General features: G+C 36.5%; 2 protein-coding genes across 2 annotated transcripts; one reads left to right on the plus strand and one right to left on the minus strand.

Annotated features, from left to right (window-relative positions):
* The first annotated feature begins 11010 nt into the window (after positions 1-11010).
* LOC102619430 (thioredoxin domain-containing protein 9 homolog) lies at positions 11011-12972 on the plus strand. The gene is made up of 4 exons (XM_006486896.4): positions 11011-11177; positions 11288-11563; positions 12278-12436; positions 12537-12972. Exons 1-4 carry the CDS (start codon positions 11154-11156, stop codon positions 12708-12710), a joined length of 633 nt encoding a protein of 210 aa, XP_006486959.2. The 5' UTR covers positions 11011-11153; the 3' UTR covers positions 12711-12972.
* Positions 12973-13280: 308 nt separating this feature from the next.
* Positions 13281-15673, minus strand: LOC102619738 (probable indole-3-acetic acid-amido synthetase GH3.1). Its single transcript, XM_006486897.4, has 3 exons — positions 15042-15673; positions 14802-14903; positions 13281-14669 (listed from the first exon to the last, which is right to left on the minus strand). The coding sequence occupies exons 1-3, from the start codon at positions 15359-15361 to the stop codon at positions 13316-13318; spliced, it is 1776 nt and encodes a 591-aa protein (XP_006486960.2). The 5' UTR covers positions 15362-15673; the 3' UTR covers positions 13281-13315.
* Between the last annotated feature and the right edge of the window lie 2406 nt (positions 15674-18079).

Here is an 18079-nt window from a genome sequence, read left to right on the forward strand (position 1 = left end):
GTGAGGCCGGACAGAAAAGATTGGTCATTAAGACTTGATGATGCCTTATGGGCATATAGAACGGCTTTCAAGACCCCGATTGGGATGTCACCCTACAGGCTAGTGTATGGAAAAGCTTGCCACCTACATGTGGAACTCGAGCATCGTGCATATTGGGCCATCAAGAAATTCAATTTTGACATGCAGCAAGTCAGCTCAGAAAGAAGATTACAGCTGGCAGAACTTGAAGAAATTCGCAATGACGCGTACGAAAATGCCAAGATTTACAAGCAACGAATGAAAGTCTTCCATGATAAGCAAATTATGAGAAAATCGTTCACTCCAGGTCAGAAAGTACTTTTATTCAATTCTCGCTTGCACCTATTCCCAGGTAAGTTACGCTCTCGTTGGTCTGGCCCATTTATTGTTCATACTGTTTTTCCACATGGGGCAATTGAAATTAAAGACCCAAAGAATGGTGTCACGTTTAAAGTTAATGGTCAAAGATTAAAGCCATATCTAGAGTACCAACCACATGAAGAAGACACCGAAATAAATTTGAGTGACCCACCAAATTTGAATTGATTTTTTTTTCTTTTCGTTGATTTGATTTTTCTTTCTTTCTTTTTATTATTATTCTTTTGCTAATTGAAATTGTTTTTGCATAAGTGTGTTTATTTTACCATTAAGTTTTCTCTTATCATTTTTAATCATGAGTCTCATACTTAGACCGTTCCTCCTGAACATTCTTAAACCACTTCAACGTGTCAAAACTCATCTCAAAAGACAGATTCAATTTTGTAAAACACATCGCATTTGGGCTCTACAACCACCAGAGTTAGTAGCCTATGTTGAGGGTTTAGAACACCAACTCAGAGACATTGAGAGAAGTGTTTACGACATCCAGTTGGAGCTTGAGGTAAATTCAATAAGAGGACGATTTTAATTTTCTTTGTGTGTTTTAATTTGTTTTTCTATTTGTGTGCTTTAGTTTGTTACCCCGGTGAAGTGGCGGATAACGGTACTCCGTGACAATCAAGTCGGTTACTTCAGTTTCCCATAATAACTGATATTCTGAGGCGAAAGTATGGACAGAAACGAGATTCTAGCAAAGCTTCACAAGCGATTCCTTTCACTTCCTCAGAATGCCCTCCTTACGATCTATAAAGCTCGGTCCGAACGCATGCGATTACTCATGAGGAATAACATACCTGCTGACATCCGTTGGTTAATCGAGGCTAAAGTACGATCGGCAGGTGAGTTACCTCCAAAATTTATTGCATTCATGCCTGGTTGTGGTAAAGGAAATTATGCAAGAAAACGACGAGCTCGAAGAATTTCTGTTGCTTGTCATAAGTGTGCCAGAATGAGTTGCAATAAAAACCCATGTTCTTTAGGAATGGTGTCTGATAACAGGGAAGATAAGATTCAATTCATTAGGGATGGCTTGAATAAGGAGTCATTGGATGATATCCTTTTGTCTCTTGAAACGCATCCCAGTGGATATGTGCAAGGAGCGATTCTCCAGTTATGGCCATTATTCCAGAAAGAGCATGCACGATATAGTCTCGGGAATCTGACTATAAACGACCCTGTTTGCCAGTTTATAAGAAAACTGGATAGGAAGCCTATCCTCGACCCATAGAGGGCGTTCAAGCCGTTTCTGGACGTAAAACTAGAGGAAGATGTGAGCCACAGTCGCAACTACCTGTAAATATCCTTTTACTTTATTGGATAGGAAGCCTATCCTCGACACGTGCTTTACGCGTTATTTGACACTGACATATTACCTCATACACAACCATGACCTACTATCACCAAGACTCTTAAATGTGATTTCTTTTTTGTCAAGCACTCACAAATTGTTTTTGAGAAGTATCACAATGTCAGCTACTCCCAATAGACAATTCAAGAACATTTGTGTGCTTTCTGGATTTACATATGGCAAACATAAAGAGTTCGTTGAGGCAGCCATAGATCTTGGTCGAAGCATAGCAGCGAGAAATTTACATTTGGTGTATGGAGGAGGTAACCGAGGGTTATCAAAAATGGTCTCCGAAGCAGCTTTTATCAGAGGAAGTCAAGTGTTAGGCATCATCCCAAGAGTCCTAAAACCATTGGGTAGTTCGTCTGACTCATCAACTGGAGAAGAGTTAGTCGTCTCAGGTATGCAAGAAAGAATAACTGAAATGCTTAATCATGCTGATGCTTTTGTTTTCCTTCCAGGAGATCTTGCAACACTAGAGGCACTTATGACACTAGCATCTTGGGCCCATCTGCACATCCACCAGAAACCCATCGGTTTGTTAAATGTCAATAACTTTTATGATGGCTTTATCGCATTTCTTAACCATGCAATAAAAAACTACTTCATTCCTTCTAATGTGAAAAAACTTTTTATTTGTGCTCACACTGCTAATGAGCTACTTGATATGTTACAAGCTTATAAACCGGAGCCAGACCCCTGGACCTTTGTGTTGGAGCGACCAAATAATGATGGTAACAGTAGCCGCAGTAAGAAGTACAAATTAGATTTAACTCTCCGCCTGTAAATATTTTCTTCTGTGTTGCACCACCCAGGTGATGTCTTCTAAACTCTACTTCTTTCCTTTAAAACATTGAGGACAATGTTTCGTTCTGGTTGGGGGGAGGGAATAGTCGACAATTGTGGAATCTTGGTTAAGTTTTTACTATTTTTTTGTTGTAGAAACTAACTGTTGCTAACGTTTTGTGTTGAAGATGGCTGAATATGGAGTGTAGTTACTCTAGAAACGCATCTTCATCGTTTTAAAAAAAAAAATTGTTTTCTTCCTCTTTCTCCTTTATAAATATATATTTTCCAATTTTTGAGTCGAAGATGGCTGAATATAGAGTGTCGTGCCTCTAGAAACGCATCTTCTTAGTTAAAAAAAAAAATTTCTTTTTCTAATAAATTTTTCTACATCATTTTCACATTTCTGCATGCATATTTTTCTTTCATGTTTAGAATAGGTTGGGGGGTAGAATGTTGTTAAAAAAAAAAAATTGTGTTATTTGTTTTAACATTGGATGACATGATTAATTTCAAATTTTATTATTTGTATTATCTTTGGTCTTAAGTGATGTTACGCTATGTTTGCTACTTTACATGTTGATGTCGGAGACAAATATGAGTTGCTTGAAGGAATGAACATGTCATAAATAAGTGCCAAGTGAGTTGTTGAGCCTATCATTTTCTTGGAGAGTAACCCTTTTGCCCATTCTCTATACAGCTTAGCAGTTTATTATTTTATACACGATCTCTACATTTCTTTTGAGTTAGCCCTTTAAAAAAAAATGGTAAAAAAAAAAAAAAGAAAAAAAGAAAAAAAATGTGTGTTGCTACATTGAGAGGCCAATCTAACTAGTAGATATGGATAATTATTTAGAGCCCTAAAAGACAATGGAAAGGCCATCTTTGATCCGTTTGAGCCTTTCTAGCCATCCCTTTTATTAAATATCCATAGTTACCCTTTTTGAACCTTTAAAAAAAAAAAAAAAAAAAACCTTTTCTTTGTCAACTTATCATCTTAACCCACTCCGATTTGGAGTATTACCCGATGTCTTATAAATTCCATCACCTATTTATGTTTGAGAAAATGTAAATAATTATGTTGTTCAGTGAAGTTATGACAAATAAAAGCTAAAAAAAAAAAAAAATTGTTGTTTCAAAAGAATAAAAATAACAACAATAGGTGAAATACACCTTGCAACTTCAAAAAAAAAAAAAAAATTCTCTGCATTTTTCTCAAACATATACTTTGTTTTCCTTATTTCCTTTCTTTGTTAGCCATATCCCTAGCCTACGTTACGTCCTAATAAAAGTCCTTCTTGATTTTAGGGAACTATAGTTTGAAGTAGAAGCTAGTTATATGGGCTAAAAAGATGTAGTGATGCTTAAAAAAAAAAAAAAGACATAAATAAAGTGGGTTAACTAACATTTTATTTGACTTGAGATCATATTATTTCTAAGCTGAGGGCATATTTATTTCATCTTGGTGAGAGCATGTGATATCATTTCTTTATTATTTTCTCTCTCAATTACCATTGATTGGAGTGACTATGTTTATTGGGTTTTAATTTCTTTGTGAGAGTGTCACTACCTCCAATGAGATTTTGGGGTTTGACATGTCATTCTTGAAAGTAGCTATAACAAAGTCTACTGGGCTAATTCATGTGGATGGTTGATGTGGGTGTGATGTTGCTTTAGACTAGAGATAATGCTTATACTTTTATTTGATTGCTATCATTAATCTGATTGAATAAACAAGAGTGTTTCTAAAAAAAAAAAAAAAAAAAAAATCATTTCGAATTTGAATTTTGTTTTCGCTTTATTTGCTAGGGACTAGCAATAAGCTGGTTGGGGGGTGTGTTGAGTGTTAGAAAATGCATATTTATAAAGGAGAAAACCATCATTTTACATTTCAAGTCTTACTAACAACCCTTACTTTTATGTATTTAACATTCTTATGATTTAATTACGTGTGTTTTATTTTAATTAAGTAATTTATGTATTCTAGGGGCATTATAGTCATTTCACAATAAAGGAGAGATCAGACGGCAAAACGGACATCACTTTTGAACTCAGGACGGTCGAAAACCTTAGGAGGACCATAAAAGGAAAAATGACACTATTCACATGTACGGTACTATTCACGTACACAGTACTGTATACGTTACTGTTCACGGCACTGTTCACATAGACGGATTGATGACGTGGCATTGACTGATGAGGTGTCACGATCCTGTTGGGCTAAAATTCTTATGTACTGTTGATGGTGACGTGGCAGTATATCAGTGGACGAAAAATCTCGCGTACGGTGCATGCATCACACAGGATTAGTTTCAACCAAACCGCGTTACTGTTCATCCGGGTCAAACCGCGTTACTGTTCAAAGTCGGGTCAAACCGTGTTACTGTTCATCCGCGTGGTCAAACCGTGGACTGTTGACTGATGACGTGGCGCAATCCTGAGCGTCCAAACTGTTTTTAATCCGATGGCCATGATTTACTCCATGTATCTATAAAAAGGGGGCCTCCCCCCCTAATTTGATATCTCTGAATCCATTTTTGGGATCCATTTTCTGTAATTCCCTCTCCATCTTGTATTTTCTTCGTATTTTAATAAATTTCCATTTTGCCCCTAGTTCAATTATGAGTGGCTAATTTTCTTTCAAGCTTGGGTTGAAGGTGAAGTCTCAACATGTGTCATGGGCTTAATTTGGTAAATTTATTTTCTCTTCCCCTCTAGTTTTTGTGGATGTTTTGACTTCTCGTCGACAAATAATACTAATCTTGTCTAGTACCGCCTTGGTTACACCGGCCCTCTAGTACAAGGTTATTATTATTTGGCACGATAAGCCCTTAGCACCATATTGATTAGAGCGTGGTTCATGAGGTGTGGATTCCCCCCTCATGATTTAATTGGCATTAATACGGATTATTTAGCCCATGATGCATGTTGATACGAATCCAGATACCCAAGTACGTCATTTCAATAGAATTCTCTTCAATTTATTCTCACCATTTCAATACCAATTTTAGAATTTATTCTCGCCATTTTAATTTAAGTTTTAGCATATTCCAATCATTTCCACCACAAATCCAATCACCCATTCACAAAAATTAATTCTACACAATTAAAATCCACCTCCTCGTGGGATCGACACTCGTCACCATTGATCTATACTATAATAGATTCGTGCGCTTGCGAGTACATTAAAATTTGCACAACAGTGAACATATAGTTAGAGAGGATGTCAAAGTTGGAGAGGGTAAAAAGATAACATTTTTTGAAGTATATTTTGAAAAAGAAAAAGGTGAAATACGTTGCAGCTGCTTAAGGTTCCAATTTAGAGGTATTCTTTGTAGGCATGCCGTTATAATCATGATCCGCAATGACGTAGAAGTACTTCCAGAAAAGTATATTTTACGAAGATGGAGAAAAGATGTGTAAAGATGCCATAGTAGAGTGAAAACGAGTTATGAGCTTCATAGTTGTACGGATGAGCAAAAATGATATGAGAAAATGTGTGCTACTTTCACGGAGGTTGCAAATATGGTTGCACATAATATTGAAAGCTCTAATCTTGTTTTCAATTGGATTGAGAATGTACGGGAGGATTTATCAAAGGCAATTCCTTGCGGAGATAATGAAGTAACTATTGTTACAAGCCAAGGAAGTTGTAGTGTGGAAGTAGAAACAGTTAGAGATCCAGTAGCTCGGCGTCGTAAAGGTCGGCCACCTTGTCAAAGAAAGAAATCTAATAAATTTTCAAAATCTAAAATGAATTCCTCACGTTCCAATGCAAAGGTACTTTTAAAATGTATTTTCAATTTAATTAAAGTTAAAAAATTTATGAGATAAATGATGTTCAAATGTATGTTTTGTTAACTTTGCAGAATGGACGGGTGAACGAGCAAGTGCCGACTGTGATCCCAACACACGAGAACAATGTTATTACGGTAGGTTTTATGGAATTCATATGCATGTCGTTGATTTTTATTACTTAATCATCGACATTTTTCTAATATATTATTGATCCTCTGTAGGCATTTCAAAATCTTGAAGGAAGTTGTGTTGATATGAATATGTACCCACATGGAGTTCTGGACTATTGTAATGTAAGTTTTTCATAGTATATGTTATAAATTTTTTTTATTATCGCTTCATTTAATGTATGTTTGTTTTAGGGTCTTATGAGCTTACATCATATGGTTGGGGATAATGTTTATCCAACACCTACACAAAATTCTTGTATGGTAAGTGGTGATAAATTTAGTATTTATTCATCTTATCTACTTTATTTTCTTTTATTATAACAAAATATGTAATTTTTCTTTTAATAGGAACCACAATTCCAGCCGCATGGACATTTTCAGCAGCTACTCTTTCAGTAAGATAGTGAATATGAAGTTGATAAGGAGTTTTGAAGTGATTTCGTAGAATAACATTGTTTTTGTTTTATTCTCATTAATATTCGAATACAAGCCCTTGGCTATGATATGTGAGATTGTGGATTTCATACATGAAATTGTTTTTGTTCTATGCATGATCCTTTATTAGATTTATATGCTGCAGCTATGTTATTATTTGGCCGTGTGCTATTGGATTGGAATGGTGGAGGGATATGCTGCATGTGTTATTTTCGAATTATATGCTGGTGGAATGGTGGAGGGATATGCTGCATGTGTTATTTTTTAATTATATGCTGGTGGAATGGTGGAGGGATATGCTGCATGTGTTATTTTTTAATTATATGCTGGTGGAATGGTGGAGGTTATTCTTTAATTGTGTGCTGCTGGAATGGTGGAGGGATATATGATATTCTGTTATTTTTTAATTGTATGCTATTGGAATTGAGGCTACAAATCTGTTATTCTTTAATTGTGTGCTACTGGAATGGTGGAGGGATAAATGATATTCTGTTATTTTTTAATTGTATGCTACTGGAATTGATCCTCTGTAACTGCAGATATGTTATTCTTTAATTGTGTGCTACTGGAATGGTGGAGGGATAAATGATATTCTGTTATTTTTTAATTGTATGCTACTGGAATTGATCCTCTGTAACTGCATATTTGTTATTCTTTAATTATTTCCTAAAGAATAAATGTGTTTTTAATGTGCAGCAATTATCAATATCCACGAGAAAGCATGGAACAATTCCCTTACAAACTAGTTATGGGGATCAAATGACAGAAATATGCAAATGATAAGGCAAATTAAAATGACAGCGATAATCATAAGCATAATCTTCTCTGCCCTTTACAGAAACATTAGTTTTTGTTTACATCCACTGAAGCATTCATGATACAATTCGCAAAAAAAAGAAAGAAAGATAACAATACATTAATTAATTACACAACTTAAATATAATACATATTAAAAGAGTTATCATTATTTGCGGGACGTATGTTACAAGAACACTTGGTTGTTGTCTTCGTTGAAGTTCTTGCTCAAGCAACTGAAATTTAAGAGATAAGCATTCGATTTGATGGCCCAACTTACGGACTTCTGCTAACAACACGTCAATTTTATTCTGATTTATAATACGATCTTTCATCCCTCTAAAATCATTACATTCACTGCTATTCCAATCATCATTCTATTCAAAAGCCCCACATCATTTGCACTTCCAAAACCTACGATTCAAATTTTCTTTTGTACGTGAAGTTCGCAAGACCTTATTGTTGTTGCAGCATTTATCATAAGCTTTCAGTTGTGTTTGAATTTCGCTTGTGCTTGAAGACATAATGATTGAACAAATTCTGTTCAATATACACAACAACCCAGATTCCTTCCAGAAAGAAAAAATGGTAGTCAATATATTAAAAACTAGCTTACTGAACCAACTTCAAAATTACCAATTGCATCTTTATGCTAATGACCACCAATTCAACTTCACCCATGCAAAGACAAAAAAAATGTTAACATAAGTATGTGCTAGGTCTAATTTTCTTTTTTTCTCCCCTAAAAAAAAAGAAATACATCTTACTGCATTCATCTTAAAAGTACAACAAAAAGTCTACGCTAATTCCATTCAGCTCAAATAAAATTATTTAATTTCAACTACAAAGAAAACAAAAAGAAGAAAAATATGGTCTGTTTGCTACTCATTTCAAAAATGTCTAAGAGGAACACAAGAATAATCAACTCACCTATCAGTTGGAATATTTGTAGTAGTCAACTTCAAAGGATATAACGGATTACCAATTGTAACCAAGAAACTGCATGTAAATAACTATCAAAATGCCATCTCCAGCACAAGACCATCTCCTAAGGCTATCAAGATCCCATCTTCAGCACAAGGTCATCTCCTAAGACTATTGAAAATAATTGTCTCATTTGCTCACAATATCAACTGGATTTTCAAAAATTAAAAATCAACTCACGGAAATTTGCCATTACCTATACAATTCGACTACAACATCAATCCAAGTGCAAGTAAGCTCACAATATCAACTGGATTTTCAAAAATTAAAAATCAACTCACGAAAATTTGCCATTACTTAAACAATTCGAGAGAACAGAGACGATAGAGAAGAGAGAGAGCAGACCCATGGTGAGAGACCAACGACAAGAGACCCATGGCCAGAGACCAACGCCGAGCACCACTGCCTGAGAAAGTTTGAGAATAGAGACGACAGAGAAGAGAGAGAGCAGACCCACGGTGAGAGACCAACGATGAGAGACCCACGGCCGGAGACCCACGACCAGAGACCAACGCCGAGCACCACTGCCTGAGAAAGTTTGAGAACGGAGATCAAAGAGAGACACGGCAAGAGAAACGGTGAGATTTCTGCGAGAGCAAATGGAGAAAATGTGTGTGTCGCGTGAGATCTATTGCGTGTGTGTTGTGGTGGCTATGTGTGTATCACGTGAGTTGGCTCATTTTATACTATGTCCATAACGCACCGTTTGGTGCTTATTGTGGTGCTTAACGTGGAAAGAGTCTCATTTTCCTATATATATATATATAATACTCAATATTCTATATTACATTAATAATTGTTTATTTACATTAAAAATTTTATTGATTTTTTTTGAAAAAATTCTTTGGCCCCCCAACCAAGGTTGGCTTGCTTCGCCCCTGGGTTCAAGATAATGACACATAAAATTCCCATTGCAGAATGTTTTGCAATAGTTTATTATCCTTCACAAAAAAGAAAAAGAAAAAAAGCCACCAAAAATTAAAAAGAATTCTTAGAAACTAATAAATTCATTATTTAATCACCTTTAATTAAGAATAAAATATTACTATGAGGATTCATAAGGGCAAAATTTAAAACAAACAAACAAAAATAATTCTTAGGAAAATAAAGCTCAGAAGCTTTTGAATTATTTTCTTAGAAAAAATTAAACTAACTTCCTTTTATATATTTTTATTGTAGTCTTTTTATATAAATTTATTAGGCCACATTAAAAATTTCAAAATGGCTCTTTTAAATTTTAAGGGCAATGTTGGTATTTTATGTATAGACAAAAATTCAGTCTATGGATAAACTAAATTGTCAATTAATATTGAAAAGAGAAATGTGATGATAAAGTTTTGTAATAGTAAAATAATAAAGTGTCATAACGTAATATGTTTATTTATTTCTACACTTATTTACTTCACAAATTCCTTTAATAACTCATATTTTTAATACATATTCAATTTATTTATTTTATATTAAATGTATGTTACATAATGAAAGAATTATTTACGTGAGATTACATTGTTGCTGTTATAATATCGCTCATTTTTATGGGCAGACAAAGTTAGTGGATGAAATTTCAAAAATTTAAAACAATGTGACTGATATAAAAATATTATAAAACTTTTGGTATTTATGATTTTACAATAAACAATAGGGACCATAATGTTATAGAGCAGTTGAACAATCTCTAGCCGTTAAAGAACTTTTCCAGTAGATCCATCGGCTGAATCAGAAAAGGACAAAAGTTGTGGTACCTTGCAACTGTTGCAACGTAGGTGGATCTCTTTTTATATATTTATTTGTAATATTGTTTCATTTATCATCGAAGAGTGCTATGAAACTTAACCAAAATTTTCTTAAACGGAACCCTCAGCAATTTTGGCATGTCAATGGTTTGATGCAAATCTAGAAAGTATCTTTTGGTTTATTTTGTAATTTTTAGTTTTACATATATATAATAATACTCTAATGAAGATATTTTCATTTTAATAAAATGAGAATATCACTGTAAGATTAAAAAAATATAAATTTTATTATATTAACAGATAAAAAAATAATCTCTAATGTATTTAAATTTATATTTTTTGTATATATATATATATATTCAGATTATGAAGTATCCAAAATAATATAGTTTGATAAGAATTTTCTTAATTTCAAAAATTTTGAATTTGAAAAACCGCAAACTGCATTGGTCTGGAGGTTAGGCGAATGGTTTTTGCTCTCTTTTTCTTTTAAGACCCCAATTCTTAAAAAGCCTTTGATGATTTGTCATTCTATGCGGGCTTTGGCGCCAACCCGTTATTCAGTCCAGCCCAAGTTCACTAAACAAACGACAGGTCGGTTTAATTCATCTCGCCGTTTGCCAAATCCTGAAAATGCTCTCTGTGCCAATTTCATTTTGAACTGCAAAAGACAAGCAAGAAAGAACCATCCCTCCTTATTCAACAAAAATGGAAAATCCCAAAGTTCAAGAAGTAATTTTTTTAAAAAAAATTTTTATTTTATTTTTCATCGGAAAAGGAAAAAAAAATCTCAATCACATACACATTATTTTAGTTTTTTAATTCTGAAATTTCTCGTGCAGATTTTGGAAAAGCAACTGCTCACAGTAGCGAAAGCCGTAGAGGAGAAGCTCGATGAAGAAATAGCAGCAATAGATCGGCTCGACGACGACGATCTGGAGGCTCTGAGGGAACGGCGGCTACAACAGATGAAGAAAATGGCGGAGAAGCGCAACCGTTGGATCTCCCTCGGCCACGGGGATTACTCCGAGATTCAAGCTGAAAAAGACTTCTTTTCCGTCGTCAAGGCCAGCGATCGCGTCGTTTGCCACTTCTACCGAGAAAATTGGCCTTGCAAAGTTAGTTTTTTTTCTCTTTAATTTTTTTATTTTATTCAAATATTGTCTGATTGAGGCGTGCTCTTTACACAGCGTTTTGAATAGTTGAAATTGGTTCGTTTCGTTTTGAGAATTGCATTTTCATTTTCTTTTTTTCAATTTTTTGGCATTGTAAGCGCTTTTCGTACAAATGCACAAGTCGAAATGTGGCTGAACGAGGTCTATCTGGAAGTGCTTTTGACAGAAGCACTGTCTAAGATTTATAAAATGGCCTCTGTGGTTTTGAGAAGTGATGGATAGGAGCTTTTTTAACTGCTGGATAGCATTTTAATTATTTCATTTATTTTGGTGTTAGTAGTTCTCTTACTTGAAATTGCTTCATACAAAAGGACTGGCTGTTTGTGGCTTATTTGGAAGTTCTTTTGGCAAAAGCTCTTCTAAGAGCTTGAAATGGCTTGTGTGGTTTTTATTTATTTTTTGGTAGTATAAGAGCTTTTTTTTGGAAGTTTTTCACATAAGGGCACTATGCCAATTATGGTTATGGCTGATTGAGGCTTATCAAAAAATGCTTTTCACAAATTTAAGAATTTAATTTTGTAAAAATCACTGCACTCCTCCATTGTACTGGTGCAATTGTTAGGTGACTTATTTTTAGCTTCTTGGAAGTTTTTGATATTTTTGCTTACATTGTGTTCTGGATTGTAATTGAAGATTAGAATACAATTTGATTTGTAGGTAATGGATAAGCACATGAGTATACTGGCAAAGAAACACATAGAGACACGGTTTGTGAAAATCCATGCAGAGAAAAGTCCTTTTTTGGCTGAGAGGCTTAAGATTGTGGTTCTTCCTACTCTTGCACTCATAAAAAATGCCAAAGTGGATGATTATGTGGTATGTTTTATGGAGATAGATACTCAATTATCAATCTTTTTTTTTTTTTTGGTGATGTCATCGGTTTTCTCCTGTTTCTAATACAACAATATCGAATTAGGTGGGATTTGATGAGCTTGGTGGGACAGATGAGTTCAGCACGGAAGAACTAGAGGAGAGGTTAGCTAAAGCTCAGGTCATCTTTTTGGAGGGGGAATCATCAGTTAAATCTGGTGCAGAAACCAGAAGGAGTGTCCGGCAGGGCACGAATCCTGATTCGTCAGATTCAGAATGAACTGTATGGCCAAGTAATGAATTCTACTTCAATTATATGCTGAAGAACGGAGGTTTATGGTTTTGGCTGCTCCCTGGGGTGTAGCATAGTCACTAGTCATTTGATTTATATAGTATAAGGTGATCATCTTAAATGCTTTCTTCTCCTTTCAATCTCTACTATTATTGTCATTGAGGACACATGTATAGTATGGTTTGTGAATTCTTCGTGAAATGCTGAATTCCTCATTAGTTTGAAATTAATCATGCTATATTTTTTGTCAGCAGTCTTTTTTTTTTTTTTGGACAAAAAATATACATACACAGGGAAATTGGAACGTCCAAATATATTACAACCATGGGAGGAATCTATGTTCTCTTTGGTGGTTTGGTTTTGAAATGCGACCTTGTGGCTTTTTCTTGGGTTTTGATTATTATGTTCGGGTGTTGCAGGTGTCTGATTTTTACTTAAAAGGAATTTTGTTCTCACACATTTCAGATGTTTTAAACATTTTTCTTTCTTTCTTTTTTAAGTGCTTATTTTGAGGTGTCCAAACATTATTCGCTTTCTGAAATTAAAGAAGACTCAAAAGGCGAACAAAAGAAATCAATCGATTACAACCTTCTTTATATAGTCCAATGCGGCAAAGATGGGCTAAAATGCTTGGATATAACCCTGGAATCAAGTAATTTCAGGATCGAAGTAGAGCCGACACATCTTGCAACCTTGTACTGATTGATCGAGGCCCCTCTCGATATTGCATAATCCATCAGCTCCTCAAACGTTCCAGTTTTAACTAGCCGTATTTCTAGCGGCCCAATTGTCTTATCAACAACACGTGCTTCGCGATATGCTGAGTCGAGAGATTCTTCCATGGCTAAACAGCACTGTTTCAGGACATTGTCAGTGGGAGAATTGGCCGGGTCTTTAACTAAAATTTCCCAATATATCACGTAGTGACCTGGGTTTGTCTTTTTTTCCGCGTAGCTGGTGTATTCCAGGATGCGCGTGTCGAATTCACGCAAGAGTCGAGAGGCATTCTCGACGGCCTTCTGCAAATCAGCCTCGTCAGTTTTGTCGTAGTCAATGCTGAGTAACGCATCCTTTCTTCTAACGAAATGGAAATGTGGAGATGCATTGTGGAACCCGGCGACTCGAAGAATGTCACCAACTTTGTACCTGTACACGCCTGTGTAATTGGTGATGATTGGCTCGTACTCTTTGCCCACTTCAACATCAACAAGGTCAACAAGCTTTGGCGGCTGGAAGTCACTAGTCGACGCGGGTGAGCCAGGATCGTGAAGAAGGAACTCGAAATAGGCCATGTTTGGCATGATTGTATAAGAAGCCTCCGATGTCTTGCACATTGGGTTAAGATTTAGGCCAAAAAAACATTCTGATGAGCTGTATACCATGCTTGCTATTGGTAAACTGCCGCTGTAATAATCAAGCAAATGAATATACTGTGCCATAGATCCGGTGGCAACAGCGTCAAGATACTTGGTATTTGGCCAAATTCTGGCGATGATTCCCTCCCAATTTTCCTCTGAACATTCCATTCTGATCAATTCAGCAAGTTCTGGACGAGGCTTAAGAATCCTGGCCATGCAGTCTCTGATTGAAGGGTCTGTGATTTTCTGGTTCAGTGTCCCAGTTTCAATATCATTAGCAAGAGCTTGCCAATGAATTTGAAGAAATCTCATGGCTCTCAGTAAACCAGAGGCAAAGAGAGCGCCTAGCCTGAGAACTTGTTCCCGTTCCAACAGGCCGCAAAGCATATGGGTATACATGCTTTGAAACGAGTCGGCGCAAAGAATGGCCTCGATAGGGCTTGTGTAGTCATGTAGCCGAGTCTTGAAGTGGTCACTCTTGTACATGCCGTTGCTCGCAGGGCGAACCAATAGGCCGCCTGGGGTTCTGGTTTCGGGTCTTACAAACAAGAAATATAGCCCTTTGCCCTTGTCCAAGTCAGGCACACAACTGTTTAATAAAAAACTCTGCTTATTAAATAATAAAGGAGCACATCACAGGCTTGCTTATATTAGATGTATATTAATTAAGCAAATCAAGTAATTGCATGCACTCAGTTTTTTGTGTTTTTCTATTACTCACCTATTCATTACTGCCCTGAGAAGACTGATCTGGAAATGGCGACGATCCAGCTCTTCTTGAGTTGAAGGGAAAAGCTTTTGTTCCCCACTAGAGGTCCCAGAACTTCAAACACCATACACCACCCCCCCCCCCCCCCCCCAACCAAAAAAAAAGGTACAGAAAGTTCAATATACTTGTAGTTATATATATATTTTAACTGTATTGTAGATAGAAATTAGAAATTAAGTTGAAGTTTCTCACCTTTTGAGAAATTCGGAGATGGGAGAGGCTAATAATACAGCAGAACGATCTCCATCAGCCATGCGCTGAATGTCAGGCTTAATATCCTCATAAGTGATTACAGGAAGTTTCAACTTGAACGTCTCTCGATCAGTAGCTCCGCCGAGTTTGTACCGTTGGAGGTACTCAGAGTTAGCGTTTCGACTCAAGATTTCGGCCAAGACTGTCTCTTGAAATGTGGCAGCATTTCTTGTGATCTCCTCAATATATTGTAAAGCTTTTGCATCTTTTTCACTTACCCGGGGAACAAGCGGCGATGAAAGAGCAAAATCAGAAGTCATCTTTTCAAAATGTAGAAGATGGAGAGAGGATGATTACTCTATACTATTGAAGAACAAAACAGGGCTTGTACTGGGTGAAAATTGAGAGAATTTCATTGTGTAGAGAGATAAGATTCAGAGAATATATACTAAATGGAAAAGCAAAATGGAAAAGAGAATACTTCGAGTTTTCACTGCAAATTAGCATAACATACGAGGAACGAACTGTTCTTTGTGTAGTAAGGAACTGTACTATTTACAGCTGTAACACATTTGCCAATCAATGGCCTGTGGATTGATGTTGCTTCCCACCAAGAGATTCTCCACTAGGCATTCCATCAAACACATTATTGATGTTGATCTATTCTTTTTTTTTTTTTTATTAATAAAGGGTTCTGAAAAGAGCTAAGGCAACACTAAGCGGGAGTGTGCAACCCCAAATACATCATTGTTTAATATGCTAAGCATATTTAAAGGAGGGACTGCAAACAATGTAGACCCAAAGAAAAAGATAAGTTATAAGTAGTAAAAAAATCTGCTGCTACATTTTCTTCCCGATAGATATAGTTAATTTGAATCAACCAATCTCGTCGGATAAGCTCTTGGATGGCTTGGATTAGAGAAAAATGCTCATTGATGATGGGGCTTGAATTAGAGACTAACTGCAAGATGCACTTGTTGTCCACTTCCATTATCACCCTACGATAGCCATATAGCCAAGCTATGGATAACCCATGAAGTAAACCCCACAATTCAGCAGATGTTACTGAACAAGCGCCTAAGTTAGCACTATATCCGATCTGCCAAACTCCTCTGTAATCACGAATGAGCCCGCCAGCTCCTGCATGGCCTGAAGGCTTCATGGCACCGTCAGTATTTAGCTTAACCCAAGGCCAAGTAGGAGCAATCCAGCGAATCCATTTTTCGATACAGTTTCTGTCAGTGGCACTAAGGAAAGAATTACATCTTTGAATTGCAGCTGCCCTGACTTTTATATCCATTGCTATAGTATTGCTCTCTCAATAATCTTTGGTGAAAATAAACCGATTTCGCCAAAACCAAAGCCGCCAAATAGCAACACCAAAGATGACTTGCCAAAGTTTATTACCTAGGGAGGTGCTCTGGGATTGCAAGTTCTCGGACATCCAGTCTGCAAGGCTAGACTCGAAAAAGTGTTGTTGATTGTTTCCTCGAATAGGTCGTAGCCAAACTGCTCTCGAATAGGGGCAGTCACGGAGCACATGAATTGTATTCTCTAAATCAGCACCACACCTTTCACAAGATGGATCAATGTTCAAGTGTCGTGCTGCTAGTTCTGCCCGAGACTTTAATCTATTGTGCAGCACCAGCCAAATAAAAATCTTGATACTCTGCGGGCCCTTCCATGACCAAGCTAGCCTCCAGTAAGTGGCACTTTCCTGCACACGAGAATGATCCAACAGCTCATATGCTGATTTAACCGTAAAATTTCCTTTGTGGAGAAGCTACCTAGTAAAATTGATCAACACCATTGCAAGCTAACGGGGGGTGGATTGAAGCAATTTTCATCATTGCATGATGGGGTAAGATGTGACTAAACTTTGGCCAATTCCAAGAACCATCCGTAGAAACAAAGTTAGCAACATACAGTTCACAAAGTTCAGGAGGTATCGGTTGTAAGACTATTCTTTTGTGTAGGACAAGTTATATTTGTTTTGACTCTTTGACATTATCTTTTTAAATGAATCCCAACGGTGTACGGGAGCTTTATTAAATGACACCTAAACTGGGGACTATGGACGTGCATGCTCTTTGACATTATCTTGCTTGCTATTGGTAAGAGTGCTGCTAGCTATCGAGAGGGACGAGAGAATGACGTTCCTCTCACTTGTTAAAATATTAAAAAAAATTGAATAAAGAAATGGCGCATGAAATCTAGCAGGCTTTCACTTTCCTCTCTCTCTCACGCAGGCTTCACTCTTTACTTTCCTCTCTCACGCAAATCACTATCTTCTCAACTGTTCACGGCCTCCCTCTCCAGCCAGAGCAATTGTTCACGGCCTCCTCCCTCTCCAGCCAGCAACCGGTCACGGTCTCCTCCCTCTCCAGCCAGTAACCAGAAACTGCTCACAGCCTCTCCAGCCAGCCTTTCACGAACTGCTCATGGCCTCCTCCCTCTCCAGCCAGCCTTTCACGAACTGCTCACGGCCATCAAAATGAAACATTTAACACAAATAGAAGTGATGACAGGATGTATCGGCTCATATTTTAAATACGAAAATCAATTGAAAATTAAATGAAGTCTTAATGAATCAACATAGGGTTACTGATGAGCAAAAGGATATTAGAGTTGGATGATCTGCTTCGTCTGTAATTATTGATGAGCAACAACAAAGTCTAAAATTTTTGGATGTCATGTCGCCACACATAACTATGAAAGCCTTTCTTATGAGAGCCTAATAATTCAAGTTCGCCCATTTTACACCCACCTGAAAATCAATCGTAAGCGCTGTCGAGTTACTTATACATTGGGGATCATCCATATGGTGGCAACTTATGACATGCATATCTATTTAATTATCTGCTTCTCTTGTAATTAATGGCTATATATCACCAACTGCTTCCTTTTCAATATTGCTTCTTTGATTCTCTTGTCATTGTTAATCCTTGCCTCTGCAAGTGTTTATAGTTTACAATTTCAATCCTGAAACTAGAAAACCAAATCCTGAAGGCTATGCTTACAGTCCCAAAACAAAAAAC

This window comes from Citrus sinensis, chromosome 8, assembly GCF_022201045.2.
Source record: "Citrus sinensis cultivar Valencia sweet orange chromosome 8, DVS_A1.0, whole genome shotgun sequence".
In the NCBI taxonomy this organism is placed as follows: domain Eukaryota; kingdom Viridiplantae; phylum Streptophyta; class Magnoliopsida; order Sapindales; family Rutaceae; genus Citrus; species Citrus sinensis.